General features: G+C 42.1%; 2 protein-coding genes across 4 annotated transcripts in view; one reads left to right on the forward strand and one right to left on the reverse strand.

The window, feature by feature from the left end:
* umad1 (UBAP1-MVB12-associated (UMA) domain containing 1) overlaps positions 1-16,175 on the reverse strand; it is a 76,061-nt gene extending 59,886 nt beyond the window's left edge. Inside the window, exons 1-2 of one of the 3 annotated variants that reach the window (XM_043689887.1) lie at positions 16,054-16,175; positions 4,045-4,149 (exon numbers count right to left, since the gene is read on the reverse strand). In XM_043689887.1, the coding sequence (XP_043545822.1) occupies positions 4,045-4,135 (91 nt within the window). In that variant the 5' untranslated portion in view covers positions 4,136-4,149; positions 16,054-16,175. The other 2 variants (XM_043689885.1, XM_043689884.1) reach the window with 2 other exon arrangements.
* A 1,159-nt stretch (positions 16,176-17,334) lies between these two features.
* rpa3 (replication protein A3) overlaps positions 17,335-20,472 on the forward strand; it is a 14,580-nt gene continuing 11,442 nt past the window's right edge. The window contains exons 1-2 of the mRNA XM_043689888.1: positions 17,335-19,058; positions 19,458-19,532. Of these exons, the coding sequence (XP_043545823.1) occupies positions 18,960-19,058; positions 19,458-19,532 (174 nt within the window). The 5' untranslated portion in view covers positions 17,335-18,959. The remainder of the gene's footprint in view (positions 19,059-19,457; positions 19,533-20,472) is intronic.

The raw sequence follows: 20,472 nt of genomic DNA on the forward strand, positions 1-20,472 counted from the left end.
ACTTGTCTCACTATTTTCTCAAAAATGTTGAGGAATGTCTTTACATCCTTTACCTCAAATCTTGGTAGGTCCTATACAAACTTAAAAATTAACTTATTGGATTTTAGATTATGACTGTACTTTCCTCATCAGAATCCTCTTCAGCTTCTAAAAATTCATTTTTTACTTGCATTATTCTTAATTTAATTTCCTATTATTGTTCTCTCTTGCATCTCTGGTTTCGGCTTTGTTTTCATCCCTTTTAATTAGAGGGCCCTTTCCTTATTTCTTTTGCCTTTTGGAATTCTGTCTCTAGATTGTTCAGCTTTTTTTCCATGTTCAAGCTGCTTTAAGTGTAACCTCAACATTAAGTGCTTGTAGAGTGCTAAGTTCCTCACCTTTTGACTGATTGCATCTGTGCCAGTCAAAAATTACCACCTAACTCTCAACTTCTTCTAAACCCAAATGTGCTAGCTCTGAAATTATTTCTGCCCTTTTAGCTCTGGCAGACAGTTTCACCTCCAAAATATTTGCTAATTCAATGAATCAATTGTGGTCGCTTAAGTTAGTCAAGGACAGCTCTGCCACCTGCAGGAAGCTATAGCAATTTCCAGGGCCTTTTTTCTCTCACAAAATCTGCTATTTCCTTAATCCTTTACCCTTTAACTCAACAGCCAAACAGTCACTGTCATTGTTCCAAAATAATCCCATTAAGATCCCCTGTAATGATCTGCTTTGGAAAGCACACATACTTGAGTCCCACAATACCTGGAACCATCATAGAAGTTGAAGATTTAATCAAGTTACTCAACATCCCCAATTTTTCTGTTTGATGAACTTGGCTTAACAGAAAATACTGTCCAAGTTTCTGTATTTACAAGAAACTGCTATTTATTGTACATAAATTATCACAGGCATGCAAAATATGAATTATCAATGCATAAGCACATGTTCATAATTCCTTGAAATAGAGTGGCAGGCATACAGTGAAAGCAGTGTTTGATTGGTCAGAGCATTGTGGGTGTTGGGAAGTCATGTTGCAGCTGTCCAAGACATTGTTTAAGCCACTTTTGGAATGCTGCACAAAATTCTGGTCTCCCTTCTATAGGAAGGATGTTGTGAAACTTGCAAGGGTTCAGAAAAGATTTACAAGGATGTTGCCAGGGTTGGAGGGTTTGAGCTAAAGGGAGAAGCTGAATAGACCGAGGCTTTTTCCCCCTCTAAAAGAGTCAGAGGGGTGACCTTATAGACGTTTTATAAAATGATTAGGCAAGGATAGCCAAGTTTCTTCCTTGAAGAAGCACCACCTGCTATGGTGGGATTTGAAATTGGCTCTCCAGAACATCATGTGGGTCTCTGGATTAAGAGTCTAACAACAATACCAATGCCTCCCCAGTAATCCTGAGACAAATGATCTGCATCAAGAATAACGACTAATCTTGCCCTTTAACATAGGCTGATTTGTTGTACATTTTCCAAGAGTGTTGTTTTCCTTTAGTTTTATGAACAGTAACTGTTCTAGTAATCTCCCATAATGGTTACTCATGTTGGATGTTCTCCCATTACTGATTCCTCACATTTATGGAAACAGAAAATTTATAACACAAAGGTCATGCAGCCCATCAGATTTGCACTAATACAGTGACTTAATTATGTTCTCAACCAAGGTTTCTGACTTAAATGAAATGGCTAAACACAATTGACAGCCATGACACTAGTTCTTCATTACTCGGAATTTCTTTTCATGAAGACATATTCCTGCACAGGAACTGACTGCTTTGCTTTCCTATGTATCCATGGTTATAATCCATTATTTGTAAAATGCTTTGAAACATTGAAGAAAATGATTAGCTATTATAAAAGCAAAAGCTCTTTCTCAAACCCTTATTTCTCTAACTTACAGAACTACAATTTTTCTCCCCTCAGCAAACTCAACATCCAATTGGTAGAGGCAATATCAATGCTTTGTTACATCATGGTTTGTGTTTTTTTTTTAAGATCTGCCATATGGTACAAGTGATCACATTAACAGAGTTCAAAATGTATTCCGTTGCATGTCCATTGGTTTGAGAAATCTGTGAAAAAGATTAAGGTAGTGGTATTGTCATTATTTCAAAGATGCTGAAAGAATATTTACCTGTCAGATATACTCTCTCTCTTTATCAGAGTTTAAGTGTTTCCCAACTCTATACCAGTGAAGTAATAATCTCCATCCACTTCCTTTCCTTTTGTGTTTTCTTTCCCTTAATTGTTCCCTCTTTTCCCAGCACAGATACCGCCGTTCCATGGTGGCCTCCCAACTTGGCGTGGCAGACTCTCGGCCCAACGTGGATTCCCTGACTCAAGGGGATTCCATGGAGCATGGTCCCACCATGGCTAAGCACTCAAGACTAACATTTCAACTTACAGCATTATTTCTTTATTTTCTACTTAAAATAAGAATGTGTCATTGTACTAATAATTAGTACAATGTTTAACCTTTAATTTCATTGTCTTTTTCTACCTTGACCTTAAGATTCTGTACTTAAGATGGCACGTTGTGTGGCAACATTATTCACTGTACTCTTGTACGTGTTACAATAAAATCTAAATCTAAATCCTGGACCTGGTCACTGACTAAGAAACACTAATGGATAATTCAGAATGTTATTATTGCTGAACAGCTGGTTTGCGATGCAAAGTGACGCAAATAGTGTGGCTTCAATTCCAATGCCAGCCAAAAGCTAGCGTGCTTCCAATTAAACCTGTTGGGCTATAACCTGGTGTTGTGATTTTTAACTTTGTACACCCGAGTCCAACACCGGCATCTCCAAATAATGTCAGCTGAGGTTACCACGAAGGACTCTCCTTTTCAACATCATCCCTTGCCGGAGGTGTGGTGAACCTCAGGTTACATCACCATCAGTTGTCTCAAATAGCCAGTCATATGGTCAATTATGGCATTTTTTTTTGTGAAACAAGGATTGCATTATTGATTATTTATTAAACGGGTATAACATGCCAACTTTTAAGGTATGTAGTTCTGTTCTTAAATTGATTGGAAGTTCATTAATTTAGAAATTAATGCTTCTTGATTATATGATGAAACCATGTTTCTAACCATTAAATCAAAGAAATAAAAACTACAAATTGTCATCTCAGATGAAAAATTGACCTACCTTGATCTCAACCGTATTTTGTTTCCATTTTATGTACTCCTTTTCAGTGCAAAGAAAAAGTAGAAGTTCCTTAACAAGGTCCTTTACTATCTATGCAATGAAGAATTTGCTTTTATATTACTGTATTTTGTAATCTGATATTTAATGTATTGCACATTATATAAAGCATATAACAAACTACAAATATAAAATGCAAATACTTAATTTTCTATTTTATTAGAAATGTATATTTCAACTAAAGCAAATTAAAATAAACAAATATAGGAGGTAGAGTGCTAGCATTAGGTAGTATGGTTAACATGAAAGTTAGGACATTTATCTGTTCTCTTCCAAAGTAAAAAGAGTTTCACAGAGCCTCTCAACAAATGGTTGCTGATTCAGTAAAGCCCCTAAATCAACTAATGTCTACTTTGATGCAGCTTTGCTAGATGGGAATGTGTAAGTTAAATTCTACTTCAGAACTCAAAATTATTTGAAGCTAAAATATATAAATTAAGAATAAAACCACTGTTGTATACCATTATTGACTAACAAAGTGTACAAACAAGTACTATTGAGAAACAAGATGACTAAGTGAAGTGCAATGTAGTGCTACAAAAGTGAACAGAAGGCATATTTGAAATTATTGAGTCATTGTGCTGAATTAACAAACATAATGTGGAGGTTTACTCCTTTTTTTGTTTAATAGTCTTGCCATTTTCATTTGTGGAAATGTTTAATGCAACTACCTTGTGGTGGTTTAGGGTGTGCTAAAATTTCCAGGTCGAAATACAGAAATCCTTCAGTTTCATTTTCCTGGAGTCAGAAAAGTTTCACATTTAGAATAGGAAATAAAGCAGACTTTAAAAAAATAGTTTGATGCATTCTGCATACCAAGCAATCAAGTATAATGAGCTTTATTACTTACCTAAAATAACAAAACCATCTACCTCCTCATCAGGTTGTGCACTTTTCTTAGATGACTCAGTGCTCTTTTGAATTCCAAAAAGCTTCAGCATTTCACCCTGCAAGCCTGAAAGACAAATTCTTAAAATATTGAACTGAAAGACAAGCATTGCTATAAAATTAAAAATGTTTATAAATCATAATTATCCTTACATGCAAAAGTAGAAAAAGCACACAATTAATGACCACTTGTTTAACAAGACAGACTAAATTACTACCTTAAAACATTTTAGATATCCAGTCATGGGATGTGATAATCATCAATAAGGTCAGTATTTGTTATCCATCTCCAAGGATCCAATCTACTAGAATACTAAATTTGATTTGAATTTTTGTTTTCAAGACAATAACAAAAGTTGTGACAGCTCTGCACCACTTCCCATGCAGAATATCTACTGCTTTTACTGGAAAGATATTCACAAAACTCCAGATAAACAATTTTCGAAAGCTAACTTTAAAAAAAAACACAAACTTTGATTTCTTTGTTTCAAAACTGTATATTCAAGTTTAAAATTATTGCATGCACTTAGAATCATAGAGTACCTACAATGTGGAAGCAGGCCAGTCAGCCCATTGTGTCCACACCAACCCTTCGAAGAATATCCACCCAGATCCACAGCAGCGGTGTGCTGCTGCCTCATCTCCTGAATGGGCATCGGAGTTAACAGAAAACTCCGAGCCACAGAGGAAAGGCATTGAATCAAATTAACCGAATAGTCAATTATCTGAACGAAATAGTGCCCACCCATCTCGTTCAGATCCTCCAACATTCTTGTAAATCCTTTCGGAACCCTTTCAAGTTTCACAACATCCTTCCTATAGCAGGGAGACCAGAACTGTACACAATATTCCAACAGTGGCCTAACCAATGTCCTATACAGCCACAACATAGCCTCTCAACTCCTTTACGCAATGCACTGATCAACAAAAGCAAGCATACCAAACAACTTCTTCACAATCCTGTCTACCTGCAACTCTACTTTCAAGGTACTATGAACCTATACTCCAAGGTCTCTGTTCAGCGACATCCCCCAGGACCTTACCATCAAGCGTATAAGTCCTGCCCTGATTTGCCTTTCCAAATACAGCAGTTCACATTTATCTAAAAATTAAATTCCATCTGCCAGTCCTCAGTCCATTGGTTTATCTGATCAAAGTCACAATGTACATGAAGATAACTTTCTTCACTGTCCACTACACTATCAATTTTGGAATCATCTGCAAACTTAGTAACTATGCCTCCTATGTTCACAGCCAAATCATTGATATCAATGATGAGAAACAGTGGACCCAGCACCTATTCTTTCAGTAGACCGCTGGTCACAGTCCGCCAATCAGAAAAGCAACCCTCCACCCCCACACTCTGTCTCCTACCTTTGAGCCAGTTCTGTATCCAAATGGCTGGTTATCTGTATTTCATATGATCTAACCTTGTTAACCAGCCTACCATGCAGAACCTTGTCAAAAGTACTTTCTGAAGTGCATAAAGATCATGTCCATCACACAGTCTTTATCAATTCCCTTCATTACTTAAAAAAAAAACCAAGTTGGTCAGATTCGATTTCCTACACACCAAGCCATGTCGACTATCCCTAATCAGTCCTTGCCTTTCTAAATGCATCCAAATCCTGTCCCTCAGGATCCCCTCCAACAACTTAGCCACCACTGATGTAATGCCCCCCCCGCAGTCTATAGTTTCCTGACCACCTTTAAATAGCAGCACCATATTAACCAGTGTCCAGTCTTCTGGCACCTCATCTATGGCTAATGACAAAGTGCCTGAGGGTGGAATCAAACCCCAGTCCCTCACACTGCGAGGCAGCAGTGCTAACCACTGAGCCATCATCCCACTCAGTAGTCATGTTATATCAGTAGAAAAATGATGTTACAGGTAAAATTTTCTTTCATGTAAACTTCAAATTATATTGTTAGGTTATTGATAAGTTGCTCTTATGTCTGGAAACATTTTGCCTATTGTGCTTTCTCATTTGAATTGAATGATTGTCACTTGCACTTTACAGTGAATAATTAGTAAAATACAGAGAAAAACTTCAACTGTCACCATAATTAGGCGTGATTTTGAATTGTTTAAGCGTAGAAAAACTGAAAGAAAGTCTGTCTTTATTTTGTCATTTCCACCATGGGGCTTGAATCAGCTCTGGATTAGTAGTGCTGGAAGAGCACAGCAGTTCAGGCAACATCCAAGGAGCTTCGAAATCAACTTTTCAGGCAAAAGCCCTTCATCAGGAACCACCAGCAACCCCTGCACTGCCCTTTCTCCAACATCTTGCTGCTGCCTACACCAGATGCACCAACATAGGAGTTGCCATGTTTTAAGTGCCATTTCCTCGCCATTGGACCCACCTTGCTGAGGTCGGCAAGTCCCATGCTAAACCCACAGTTGACCACAACTGGGTGTCCCCAACTCTGCTACTGCCAATAATTGAGGAATTCCTGTTCGGGGCCTAGCATATCTGCAACCAGGAGTTTGTGGATCCAGTGCTGCCTCGATGATACCAGGAGTCCCCATTCTAGGCATAACATGCTGTTGCCACTGCAGCCACTGCCTAGCCAGCAGCCTGAGTACCCACTGTCGGTCTACTGCAGTCAGGAATCCCTGGCTCCAATGCCAAATCAGGAATTCCCACTCTAGGCCTACTGCAACCAGAAGCCCCTAGCTCTGCCATCAGGCCACACCGCACACTAACAGTCCTGCTCCAGACTCCAAAGATGTTACCTTGCCAATGGTGCATTCAAAAAAAAAGTCCGCTGCCACTGCCTCCAATCGCTGGAGGAGCTTTGCCACTGCTGTTGAGAGCCCCAACCACCAGGAGAATGTCCTTGCTGCTGCTGCCTCTATTCTTTGGGAGGAGACACGTCTGTCACCACTGCCTCTGACAGTTAGGAGGCTGCCATTACTCAACACATGGCTTGCTCTCACTGCTGTGCTGATTTTGCCAATTAACTAATCAAAAAGAGAAGTGAAAGAGAAAAAAAAAGGAAAAAAGAAAGCAAATGGGAATAGATGAGCCCCTGGCAAGAGTCCACACACAGTCCTATTACTCCACCCTAATGATACTGCATCTACCACTTCCTCTGACAGCTCATTCTACATAGAAACTGTGTGATAAGGTTGCACCTCAGGCCTTGTCTAAATCACTGTCCTCATCTAAAATAATGCCCTCTAATCTTGGACTCTCCGGGAAAAGACCTTTACTATTTACCTTATCTTTGACACTCACCTCTACAAACTGGTCACTTTTGAACCTCCAGGGGAAAAAGTCCCAGCCTATCCAGCCTTGTAACTCAATCTCTCAACTTTCTTTTGGGCAATTAAAGATGGATAACAGCACCATATCCCATGAGTGTATATAATTTTTAAAAAGACAGGATCAGTGAACTTAGTTTACTGGCTGCATTATGAATAATCTTAAAATGTGTCAAAATGAAGTAGTAGCTGCATGGATTAATAAGAAATTACCTGGTATTTTTAGAGCTGCAAGCTGTGCCAGAGTAAATCGTTACACCAGTTCTAAAATGTTCTTGTGTCACAAATGTGTTTTTCTTCTAACTTGCTCATGGAAGGAGGGGTCATTGGCTAGGATAACATTTATTGCCTATACCTAATTGCCCTGGAAAAAGTGGTGAGCTACCTTATTGCAGCCCTCCGGTGTACAGACACCCATAGTGCTGTTAGAAAAGGGAGTTTCAGGATTTTGCCACAGTGACAGCGAAGGAATGGCAATATAATTCTGAGTCAGGATGGTGTGTGACTGGGAGGGTGGTGTGTTCCTATTCATCTCCTGCCCTTGTTCTCCTAGGTGGTAGGGGTCATGGGGTTTGGAAGGTTTTCTCCAAGAGGAGTTGGTGTGTCACTGCAGTGCACCTTATCAATGGTACATTGTGCATAAGTGGTGAAAGGTGTGAGTGAATGTTGAAGGTGCTAGATCAGGTATCAGACAAGTGACCTTCATTGCTATGGATGGAACGAAGTTGTACCATTCGGGCAAGAGGATTGCATTCTATCATTTTTCTGTCTTGTGCCTTGTAGATGGTGGACTGACAATGGGGAGACAGGTAGTGAGTTACTTAGCACAGAATTGCTAGCATCTAACCTGCTCTTGAAGCCATAGTTTGTATGGCTAGTCCAGCTCAGTTGCTGGTCAATGGTAAGCTCTTGGATGTTGATTGTTGGAGATTCAGTGATGGTAATGCTATTAAAAGTCAAGGGACAATGTTTAGATTCATCCTTATTGAGATGGTCCTTCCCTGTCACAATTGTTACCTGCCACTTATTACCCCAGGCCTGGATCTGTACAGATCTTGTTGCACATGGACACAGATTACTTCAGTACCTGACAAGTTACAAATGCAAAACATTGAGCAATATTCACACCTGGCTTTATGATGAATGGATGATCATTGATGAAGCAGCTGAAGATAACTGGGCCAGTAGGACATAACTTGCACTGAGATGACTGACTTCCAGCATGTACAATTGTCTTCCTTTTTTCTCAATATGACTACAAGTAGTTTTACAAGTAGACACAAGTAAAACTACAATAATTCCCACTGAATTCAGCTCAATGCTGCCTTGATCTCATGGTCAGTCACTTTCATGCCACTTCTGGAGCTCAGCTCATTTGGATAAACACCGTAACGAGTTCTGAAGCTAAGTGGCTTAGAGAATTCAAGCTGTGTGCCAATGAGCAAATTATTCCTTTGCAACTGTTGCAAGGCTACACTTTTGATAACTCCTTTTGTGACTTTGCTGATGGTGGGGAACAGATGAACAGGGTGATAATTGCCAGGTTGGTTTTGATTGAATAGTGGAGCAAACTCAATGGGCCAAATGACCTAATTCTGAGTGTAGCCCCAGGGGACTGGAGGATTGCAAATGTGACATCATTGTTTAAGAAAAGGACAAGGATAACCCAAGAAACTACAGACCTGTCAGCTTAACATCAGTAGTGGGAAACTGATGGAGGCCTTAACACAGGACGAGAAGGTAAATATACATAGTAAAATAAATATTAGACAGTTAACATGGCTTAGTCTAGGACAGGTCGTGTTTGATAAATTTAATTGAGTTCTTTGACGAAGTGACACAGGAAGTAGATTTGGGGGGATCCCCAGGAATGGGTGTTGGGAGCCTTGCTTTTTCTGATGCGACCGACACAGCGCGAGATCTCTCTATGACTGTATGAGCAACATGCATTATGGATAAGGGGAGCCTTTTGATGATCTGTACTTGGATTTCCAGAAGGCATTTAATAAGGCACCATGTCAAATACCATAGCACTCGACCTTCACTCCTCCCTAGAACATCTTGACACCAAGAACATCAAACATAAGAATCCTACTCATTGAAGGCTGAACTGTAGTCAACACTATTAGTCCCTCGAGCCTGGATTACTAAACTTCGTTATATCAGACTAAGCCCCAATCTCTGCAACTGGATCCTCAGTTTCCTGACCCACAGGCCACAATCAGTGAAGACTGGGGACAATATTTCATCCTCAATAACACTCAACACTGGAGCCCCCCCCCTCCAGGTGTGCGTACTCAGGTGGCTCAGTGGTTAGCACTGCTGTCTCACATCAACAGGGTTCCAGGTTCGATTCCAGCCTCAGGCGCCTGTCTATGTGGAGTTTGCACATTCTCCCAGTGTCTGTGTGGGTTTCCTCTGGGTGCTATGGTTTCCTCCCACATTCCAAAGATGCGCAGGTCAGGTGAATTGGCCATGCTAAATTGCCCATAGTGCTATGTGCATTAGTCAGAGGGAAATGGGTCTGGGTGGGTTACTCTTCTGAGGGTCGGTGTGGACTGGTTGGGCCAAAGGGCCTGTTTCCGCACTGTAGGGAATCTAATCTACTGTACTCACTATATACACATGACTGCATCACCAAATGCCAGACTAATGCCATTTACAAGTTCGCTGATGACACCACCATAGTTGGTCAAATCTCAGACAGTGAAGAAACAGACTGCAGACGGGAGGTGGAAGACCTGGAAGAACGGTGCAATGAGAACAACCTAGCTCTCAATGACAGCAAAACCAAGGAACTCATTGACTTTTGGCGGGATGTTACTCATGTCCCCCCTAAACATTAACAGGACAGAGGTGGAACAAGTGGAGTGTGTCAACCTCCTGGAGTGGTCATCCACAACAGGCTTTCTTGGACTCTTCATGCAGACACAGTGGTTACAAAGGCCCAACAATGTCTCCTCTTCCTCAGGCAGCTGAGGAAATTTGGCATGATGGCAAATACCCTTGCCAACTTTTATAGGTGCACCATCCAGAGCATTCAGTCTGGATGTATCACTACCTGGTATGGCAACTGTACCACTCAAGATAGGAGACGGTTACAGAGTGTGATGAACTCGACCCAGACAATCACAAAGGCCAACTTCCCATGTATAGAATCCATCTACCAGGCCCGCTGCCAAGGAAAGACCGCCAGCATTCTCAAAGATCCATCCCACCCTGGCAATGTTTTTCTACAACCTCTATCATCAGGGAGAACATACAGAAGCCTGTACATATGCACCAGCTGGTTTCAAAACAGTTTCTACCCTAGTGTTGTTATAATACTGAATTGACTCAAATTCTGAACATTCGTCTGTACCTGTGTTTTTGTTTTTGCTGCTGTATACCTATTATTTACTTATCTATGGTTCTTAACTATGTGATCTGCCTGTATTGCTCGCAAGACAAAGCTTTTCACTGTGCCTCGGTACACGTCCTGTTCCATTCTATTCAATTCAGACCATTAATTTGGGAAACAAATGCAAAATTCTAAGGGGCAGAGGGATTTAGGTGGTGTAAGGCACAAGTCCCAAAATATTAGTGTGCAAGTACAACAAATAATTAAGAACAATAGAATGATATCCATTATGAGAAGAATGTCTCTTGATTAAACTTAAAATATAAGCCACAAGTATTAATTTAACCTGGAACAGTGTTTTGTAGAGGAATAAGACAGTGCTATTTTCTGGGTCTGTAGATTGAAAGAAGCAAAAAAAAAAGGCCTTTAGTAGAGTAATATGCTCTTGTCGGATGTGCAAGTCTAGAGGAATGTATCTGCAATAAATGCTGTTGGTTCCGATCCGATCAGATTGAATGGATTGGTTGGAGAGGCAGTAGAATTTACAAGAGCAAGGGGATGCGATGGATGGCAACTATAGGAAGGGGGTGGGGGGGCTCAGATACAGTCACATATCGGTTAACTCCAGAGAGGTAGACAGGTCGTACAGGAGTCTTTTATGGATATCCCCATTTCAAACATGTATGCTGTTTTGGAAAATGATGGATTCTCAGGGGAAGATAGAACGAACAGCCAAGTTTCTGGTATTGAGACTGGCACTAGTGTAATAAGAGCTACGTCGGGTTCCAAGCGATCTTGGAGGTCTTAAGGGACTCTCTAGTCCGAGATACAAACAGACATTTCTGTGGCCAGCGACAAAAAAATCAGAATGGCGCGTTGCTTTTCTGGTGGCAGGATCAAGGATGTCTCAGAGAGTGCAAAATGTTCTCAAGGGGAAGTGGGGCCAGCCGGAAGTCATTGTACACATTGGAACCAATGACATAGGAAAGGAAAAGGTGGAGATTCTTAAGGGAGATTACAGAGAGTTAGGCAGGAATTTAAAAAGGAGGTCCTCAAGGGTAGTAATATCTGGATTACCCCCAGTGCCACAGGCTAGTGAGGGCAGGAATAGGAGGATAGAGCAGATGAATGCATGGCTGAGGAGCAGGTGTATGGGAGAAGGATTCACATTCTTGGATCATTGGAAGCTGTTTTGGGGTACAAGAGATATTTGTGTCATCGACAGTCACACGTGAAGTGCCGGAAGAGTGGAGGTTGGCTAATGTGGTGCCACTGTTTAAGAAAGGTGGTAAGGACAAGCCAGGAAACTATAGGCCAGTGAGCCTGATGTTGGTGGTGGGCAAGTTGCCGGAGGGAATCCTGAGTGATGGGACGTACATGTATTTGGAAAGGCAAGGACTGATTAGGGACAGTCAACATGGCTTTGTACCTGGGAAATCATGTCTCACAAACTTGATTAAGCATTTTGAAGTAGTAACAAAGAGGATTGAGATGAGGGCAGAGCGGTAGATGTGGTCTATGTGGACTTCAGTAAGGCATTCAACAAGGTTTCCCATGGGAGACTCATTAGCAAAGTTGGATCTCATAGAATACAGGGAGAACTCGCCATTTGGGTACAGAACTGGCTCAAAGGTAGAAGACAGAGAGTGGTGGTGGTGGAGAGTTGTGCTGCAGACTGGAGGCTTGTGACCAATGCCACAAGGATCGGTGCTGAGTACACTACTTTTCATCATTTATATAAATAAATTTGGATGTGAGCATAAGAAGTATATAGTTAGTAGGTTTGCAGGTGACGCAAAATTAGCAGTGTAGTGGACAGCAAAGTAGGTTACCTCGGATTACAACAGGATCTTGATCAGATGGGCCAACGGGCTGAGACGTAGCAGATGGAGTTTAATTTAGATAAGTGAGAGATGCTGCATTTCAGGATAGCAAATCTTAGTAGGACTTATACACTTAATGGTAAGGTCCTAGGGAGTGTTGCTGAACAAAGAGACCTTGGAGTACAGGTTCATAGCTCCTTGAAAGTAGAGTTGCATGTAGATAAGAGAGTGAAGGTGGCATTTGGTATGCTTTCCTTTATTGGTCAGAGTATTGAGTACAGGAGCTGGGAGGTCATGTTGCGGCTGTACAGGACATTGGTTAGGCTACTGTTGGAATATTGCATGCAATTCTGGTCTCCTTCCTATCAGAAAGATGTTGTGAAACTTGAAAGGGTTCGGAATAGATTTACAAGGATGTTGCCAGGGTTGGAGGATTTGAGCTATAGGAAGAGGCTGAACAGGCTGGGGCTGTTTTTCCTAGAGCTTCAGAGGGTGAGGGGTAACCTTACAGAGATTTATAAAATCATGAGGGGGAGGGATAAGATAAATAGATAAAGTCTTTTCCCTGGGGTGGGGGGAGTCCAGAACTAGAGGGCATAGGTTTAAGGTGAGAGCGGAAAGATATAAAAGAGATCTAAGGGGCAACTTTTTCCACGCAGAGGGTGGCACGTGTATGGAATGAGCTGCCAGAAGAAGTGGTGGAGGCTGATACCTTTTGAATGTTGCAATTGTATCTGGATGGGTATATGAATAGGAAGAGTTTGGAGGGATATGGGCCAGGTACTGGCAGGTGGGAATAAATTGGGTTGGAATATCTGGTCGGTATGGACGATTTGGACCGAAGGGTCTGTTTCTGTGCTGTACATCTCTATGACTACTTGAACATTAAAAGAAAGAAAGTTATGTTTCAGTTTAAAAAGACATCGGTGAGATGATATCTTGAATACAGAGTTTTGGTCTCATTTATAGAAGGATATAAATTAATTGGAGGCAATGCACAGCAGTTTATTAGATTGACAACTGAAGACTGTAGGTGGTCTTAAAAAGGAAAGATTGGACAGGCTGGGCTTATTTCCACTGGAGTGAGGGATGACTTGATTGAAGTACACACATATTGAATAACTTGACTAGTTGGACATTGAATAGACATTTTTTCTTGTGCTAAACTCAGTGGCACTGTTTCAAAGTGAGGCGTTGCTTTTTAGGATAGAGATAAGAAATTTGTTTTTCTGTGAAGAGTCTTTAGAACTTTCTGCCACACCTAGTCTTTGTATATTTAAGGCGTAGGTAGATAGATTCAGATAGGCAAGAAAATTGAAGGATAATTCTTCTGTATTCCAACGAGTATACACTCAATCTGCTCAACCTCTTCTCAGTCTCTCCATGTCTGATATTGGAGAAGTGAATCTTCTCTGCATGGAGTACAAATGTCAGTGTATCTTTCCTTAGAGTATCTTTCACAGTATTTCAGCTGTGATCTGACTAAGGCCTTGTATAGTTTGAGCTAAACCCCTCTACTTATAGATTGCATTCCCTTTGAAATAAGCCCAATATTTCATTTGTCTTCCCTATTATTTGCTGAACTTGGATGCATGCATGAACAAGGAATCCCAAATACCGCTTTTCTAGTAGCTTTGTACAACCTTTCTCCATTTTAATATTCAGCACCTCTATTTCCCCAACGTGCATTCACAGATTTCCCCATTTTGTATTCTACTTACCAGGGTTTTTCCTCCCTCTGGCTCAATTTACCCATATCCCTCTACAGATTATTTTTGTCATCCTTACCACTTGCCTTCCTACCTATATTTTGTCATGCCCAAACTTGACTCTAGTACATTCACTTTCTCCATTAGGTCATCACATATTGTAAATCATTGTGGCAAAGCACTGATGCTTGAAGCACATTTATCACAGGTTGCCATCCTGAAAATGCTCCCATCCCAACTCTGTCTTTTGTCAATTAATGAACCCATGGTAGGTCACTATCTCCTACACCATTGGCTCTTAAGTAGTTAATGCATGATCAAACACTTATGAAAATCCAAACATATTACATCCATTGCTTCCCTTTATCTATCCCATTTGTTACCTCCTCAAAAGAATTTTAGTAAATTTGTCAGGCATGATTTCCCCTTCATGAAGCCACACTGACTCTGTTGGATGATATTATGCATTTCTATTACATCCTTTGTATTAGTCTCCATTGTTTGAGGAAACTATATAAAAAAACCCATGAATTCTCTGTCATGAATATTAAAGTCACCCATGATTAATATGCTGTCATTGATATGTGCCCTCATTATCTCCTAATTATTCTCTGTTCCACATTTAGCTACTGTTAGCAGTCCAATTGCCTACTCCGATCAGTGTCTTCAATCTAAAATTTCCTGCCTCCAACTATCTTTGCTTCAAAATGGTTTCTTGCTGTCACACTGTTTAATTTCATACCAACGATGCAACCCCATCACACTTTCCTTTCTCCCTATGCTTTCACATACCCCTCAATATTTAGCTCCCAAGTTTGATCTCCTGGTATTCATGGCCCCATAATGGCTATAAAATCATACCGACAAGCAGTATTTATGTTGTTCCAAATACAATGTGCATTCAAGTGAAGAGCCATTCATTTTTACCATTCCCCCCTCCCAGTTTTAACCCTATTTACTGTTGGTTTTTCTGTCTGTACAAGTCATTCTTGGTTTTTCAGTGCACCTATGAAGTGCCTGAGGAAATTTCATCGCTAAAGCCTTTCTATAACTTGTTGCAAAGAAGCATCAATCATTTTCTTCAAGATTAAAATGCACGTTTTTAATCTGAAGTACCCAATCTCACCCAAAGTCAGAGCTTGAAGCTAATACAGCTCAGAACTGATAATAAGAGCTCAATTTGGATAGCAATCCTTCGCATGCACGTTGCTAAATTTATCAGGGCCCATCAGCATCCTGTGTGTACGACCCAAGTTTTTCCAGCAATTTATGTTTTAAAGGTTGCCAGTTTCCACAGCGCTTTACTTCTGTATTAGCTTCAGTATGCTTAAACTGTTGCGATTTTTTTGGTTCAACTTCGAAAATTTTCTACATACTAACTTTTCTTCAAGAAGCTTACAAAAACAAGGGCCCTTAAATGCTGAAAATGTAGCTAATAGTATCTTTCCACGTAAGGACTAGCTCAATTTCTCTTATGACAAAGATATTGTTGTCATACTCCTTCTTGCACATTTATGGCACAAGAGACGACAGCTGTCATCACAAAGCAGTTCTGATGAAAAAGGTCATCAACCTGAAACTCCTCTCCACCAACCCTACCTGACCTGCGGAACATTTCCACGGTTTTCCTTTCGGGTGTAGAGCATCCCGTAGATATTTTTTTTCCTCCTTAAAAATTCAGACTTACTCGGGAAACCGGGGACGGGTGAGAAGGAGGGCGCTGAGCGTTCGCAAGCCGCTACTTAAATAGCCCGCACACAAACGCTGGGTCACCAAAATAATTTCACACGACGCCCAAAATGAAAGCGAGAGCGCAGCTGCAGGTACACACCCGATCGGCCGCCAGCCGAGCCAAGGCCAGGGTCACGGTCAACAACTCCCCTGCGGTGGACGGTTATTTTTAACGTTTTCCCCGGGCCGGCCGCGAGCGCAACTTCCGGAGCCCGTCACGTGAGCAGGGCCGATGACAGCCCAGGCTTCGCGGAGCCTTCTGACTCTGTCAAGGCAAGGGATGTCTGCATCTGGATCTTAACGATAATCCCTAGACATTTCCTGCCGTTAATTTGCAGCATGATTAATTTAGAAGAATACGTGGGAGACTTGGGGATGTTTTTCACCCAGTAGAGGCTCTGGAAGGCACCGCCTGTGGGTGTAGTGGAGGCGGGTAACCTCACGACTTTTTAAAACGTACTTGGATGAACACTTAAAGTGTCATAACATTAAAGGGTATGGGCCTGGAAAAAGAATGTGCAGATTCTGCAGATGCTGGAGAAGTCAGAATGACTAAGTGTGGTGCATTTTTCACAGGAGTGGGAGGAGGTGTAGACAAGGTAGCTGTGGGAGTCGGTGGGTTTGACTGTAAAAATGCGATCTTTTACTCCCAATTCCACCGCCTCTGCCGTATTTGCTCCCTGGACGAACTATTGCACTCCATGACATCCCAAATGTCTTACTACTTCCAGGACTAATTTCTCCTCCCCTATTATCAACAATGTCCTCAATCGCATCTCCTCCATTTCCTGCACCTCTGCCCTTAAACCCCTCCCTCCAATCGCAACAAGGATAGAATCACCACCGTCCTCACAGTCCATCCCACTAATCTCCAACTCCAGTGCATCATCCTCTGCCATTTTTGCCGCCAACAGTCAGGCCCCACCAGCAAAAGTATATCTCCCTCCCCACCCCTATCTGCATTCTGCAGGAACCATTCCCTACATGTCTTCTTGGTTATGTTCACACTCGCCATCAACTGCCTCGCCATTCCTGGCACCTTCCCTTGCCACCATAAGAGGTGCAAAACCTGCACCCACACCTCCTCCCTCACCTCCATCCAAGGCTCCAAAGGATCATTCCAAATCCAGCAAAGATTTACTTGCATATAGAGTCAAAGAGATGTACAACACGGAACTAGACTCTTGGGTCCAACCCATCCATGCCAACCAGATATCCCAACCCAATCTAGTCCCGGAACCTGGCCCATATCCCTCCAAACCCTTCCTATTCATATACCCATCCAAATGCCTTTTAAATGTTGCAATTGTACCAGCCTCTACCACTTCCTCTGGCAGCTCACCCTCTGCATGAAAAAATTGCCCCTTAGGTCTCTTTTATATCTTTCCCCTATCACCCTAAACCTATGCATATAAACATATCTCCGAACCTTATTTACTTCATCTGTTGTTCTCAATGTGAACTCCTCTATATCGGAGAGACTGAGTGCAAACTCATGGAACGATTCAGGGAATATCGCTGGTCCATACGCATCAACCAACCCCACCTTCCTGTAGCCATCCATTTCAATTCTCCCTCCCACTCCCCCACGATATGGGCCTTCTCTACACACCTAAACAAGGTCACCCACAAACTGGAGGAGGTAATCTCATCTTTTGATTAGGAGCCTACAACCACACCGCCTCAATATTTTGAATTCAGCAGTTTCCAAATCTCCTCTCCCTGGACCCCATCCCATTGAAGCATTTACTCGGACTTGGTTCTGCCCTCTTGACCGGACCTACCTATCCTCTCCAAACTTCCCACCGACCTACAACAATCACCTCCCACTTTAGCTCACTTTTCGCCATCACAACTACCTTTCCCCTAGCCACCATCCGCCTCCCCACACGTGATGAAGGGTTAAGTCCCAAACGTCGATTCGCTTGCTCCTCAGATGCTGCCTGGCCTACTGTGCTTTTTCCAGTGCCACAGTTTATTGACTCTGTATATTTCCCTGCACAGACCCGATGGGCCTCTTTTGTATGATTCCAAAGTGGGCACGTACTATATGCCGACTACTATAATGGATTGATATCAAGGATAGTAAAGAGATGATAGTTATGTGAGGCGTCGGCGCTGACTTAATTTGCTCCTTTACCACCTTCATTGCAACAACATCAAGTATAATATGTACTCGCGTCCCAATAAAGTATTTTATGACGGCTCAAGACGAATTATTGTACAGCTTCTCAGGAATTTTGACAATTGGTGAAATGACCTTTCATAAATTGCATTTTGGAACAAAGTATATTTTCAAATCGCTGTTTCGTAACTGTTTATTGATCTACCAACAGTAATGTGGATTTACCCCTTTTTTTACACTAGTTTTCTCTCTCCGCCAAGTAAATGCTTCAACATTTTGCTGGAATACACGTACACAGGACGCAGTCCCAAGTAGCCATTAAATCCGGACACAGTAAGCAGACTGCTGCGCCATAAAGGACATCACAGCGGAATCTTATTTTGACCTTTCTGATGTACTTTAGTACAATATGCATGGGGAAACCTTGGCTAATTCTCTTTCAGGCTCTGTCTACGTATTTGCAAATTCTCCCAGTCCAAAGACTGGGATCAATTAATAAAGCCAGACACAGGACTGAAGAATCATTGCATTCGGAATGTTAACTCTTTTCTCTCTACAGATACTGCCAGACCTGCTAAGTTTCTCCAGCAATTTTTGTTTTTATTTAAGATATAGAACCCCTGCGGTTTTGCGAAATAGTACCACTAGAACAGGCATAAGATTCGTTCGATACCGTCAATGGACGCAGAAACACAAATGTGGAATAATACTGTGTTCGGCTTGATTAGAACCCGGAACAATATTCGTGGTGTTCAAAGCGCGGGGGATTGTGTTCGGCGCCGCACAGGCACCTGGTGGAAGTGAGTGTGGAGAGAACAGTTAACGATTCCCGCCAAATAGCGGGAGGTTCGTGGTTCTGGGAGAAAGACAAACGGGAGTAAATGGCGGACGATCTGGAGGGTCCGCGCACGAGGATTAACACGAGCTTGGTCTCGCGGTTTACCGGGAGAGCCGTTTGCTTCGTGGGCAGAGTTCAGAAGGTAATGGAAGATCAGTGAGTGCTCAGTGAACCGGCCTGCCCTCCGTCTCACCCCCATCCTCAATGTCCCTTCCGCCCTCTCCATCCCTCAGTGTCCCACTCTGTTCTATCCTGTATTCTCTTTCCAATGTCTCCTCGTCTCAGTCTACACTTTCCTCAGGTCCCCTCCCTGATTGTACCTTCCCTTCCTCGCAGCCCACCTGGCTCGCCCCCCTCTTACACTCGCTGACCTCCCCGCCTCCACTCCTGATCTCCCCTCTTATCTACTTCTCCCCTAAAACTAAAATAGGACAAATAATTTTGCTCAATAATAGTGTTCCTAGAATCAGGAGTTTTGTTTTGATGCCACATATTACTGTGTATTGACCACGAAACAAATATTTGTGATTTTGTTGATTAGGTTCACCCCTCTGGGACTTCCTTTGTTCTGTCAGATGGTGATGGGAAGAATGTAACAGTAGAAATGACTGATCCAGTAAGTGAATTTTAAAAATGAGTACATGCCAAGCTGATTTGTTTTTCTGATTTTTTTTTTAATTCGGAAATAAAACAACTGCAGATGCTGCAAAGTCTGCAAGAAAAACAGAAAGTGTGGATGAATTTCAGATCTGGTTGTATTTTCTCTCCATAGATGCTGACAGACCCACTGAATTTTTCCAGCCCTTTCTGTTTTTGCTTAAAACAAAACCGTATTCTTGAAGAATTGGGTACTGTTGATGTGTTACGAAGTACAGGCTGGTTTACATTCTGCCTTTAACTTGGTGATGTAGGGGGAGAAGGCAATCTAACAATGTACATTGTGCAAAGATGTTGCCAGACCTGAGTTTCTTAAGCATTTTCCTTTAATCTCACATGCTGGGCACCATCAGTATTTTGCTTTTGTAATTATGGAAAATTAGATTTGTGTAAATGATGACAGATGATACAATGTATGTGGAGGTTGGTGGGGTGGTAGGTGAGGACCAGTGGGGTTCTGTCCTGGTGGCGATTGGAGGGGCGGGGCTCAAGGGCGGAGGATCGGCAAGTGGAGGGCATTGTCGATCACGTCTGGGGGGGAAATTGCAGTCTTTGAAGAAGGTGGCCATCTGGGTTGTACAGTATTGGAACTGGTCCTCCTGGACCGTCTCAGACTCCTCCCTCCCCTTCCTAGACCTTTCCATTTCTATCTCGGGCGACCGAATCAACACGGTCTTTTACTATAAACCGACCGACTCCCACAGCTACTTAGACTACACCTCCTCCCAGCCTGCCCCCTGTAAAAACGCCATCCCATATTCCCAATTCCTTCATTTCCGCCGCATCTGCTCCCAGGAACACCAGTTCCATCGTATCATCCGTCGTCATTTCCGCCACCTCCAAACGGACCCCACCACCAAGGATATATTTCCCTCCCCTCCCCTATCAGCGTTCCGAAA

This window comes from Chiloscyllium plagiosum, chromosome 5 (genome assembly GCF_004010195.1).
Source record: "Chiloscyllium plagiosum isolate BGI_BamShark_2017 chromosome 5, ASM401019v2, whole genome shotgun sequence".
Taxonomy (NCBI): domain Eukaryota; kingdom Metazoa; phylum Chordata; class Chondrichthyes; order Orectolobiformes; family Hemiscylliidae; genus Chiloscyllium; species Chiloscyllium plagiosum.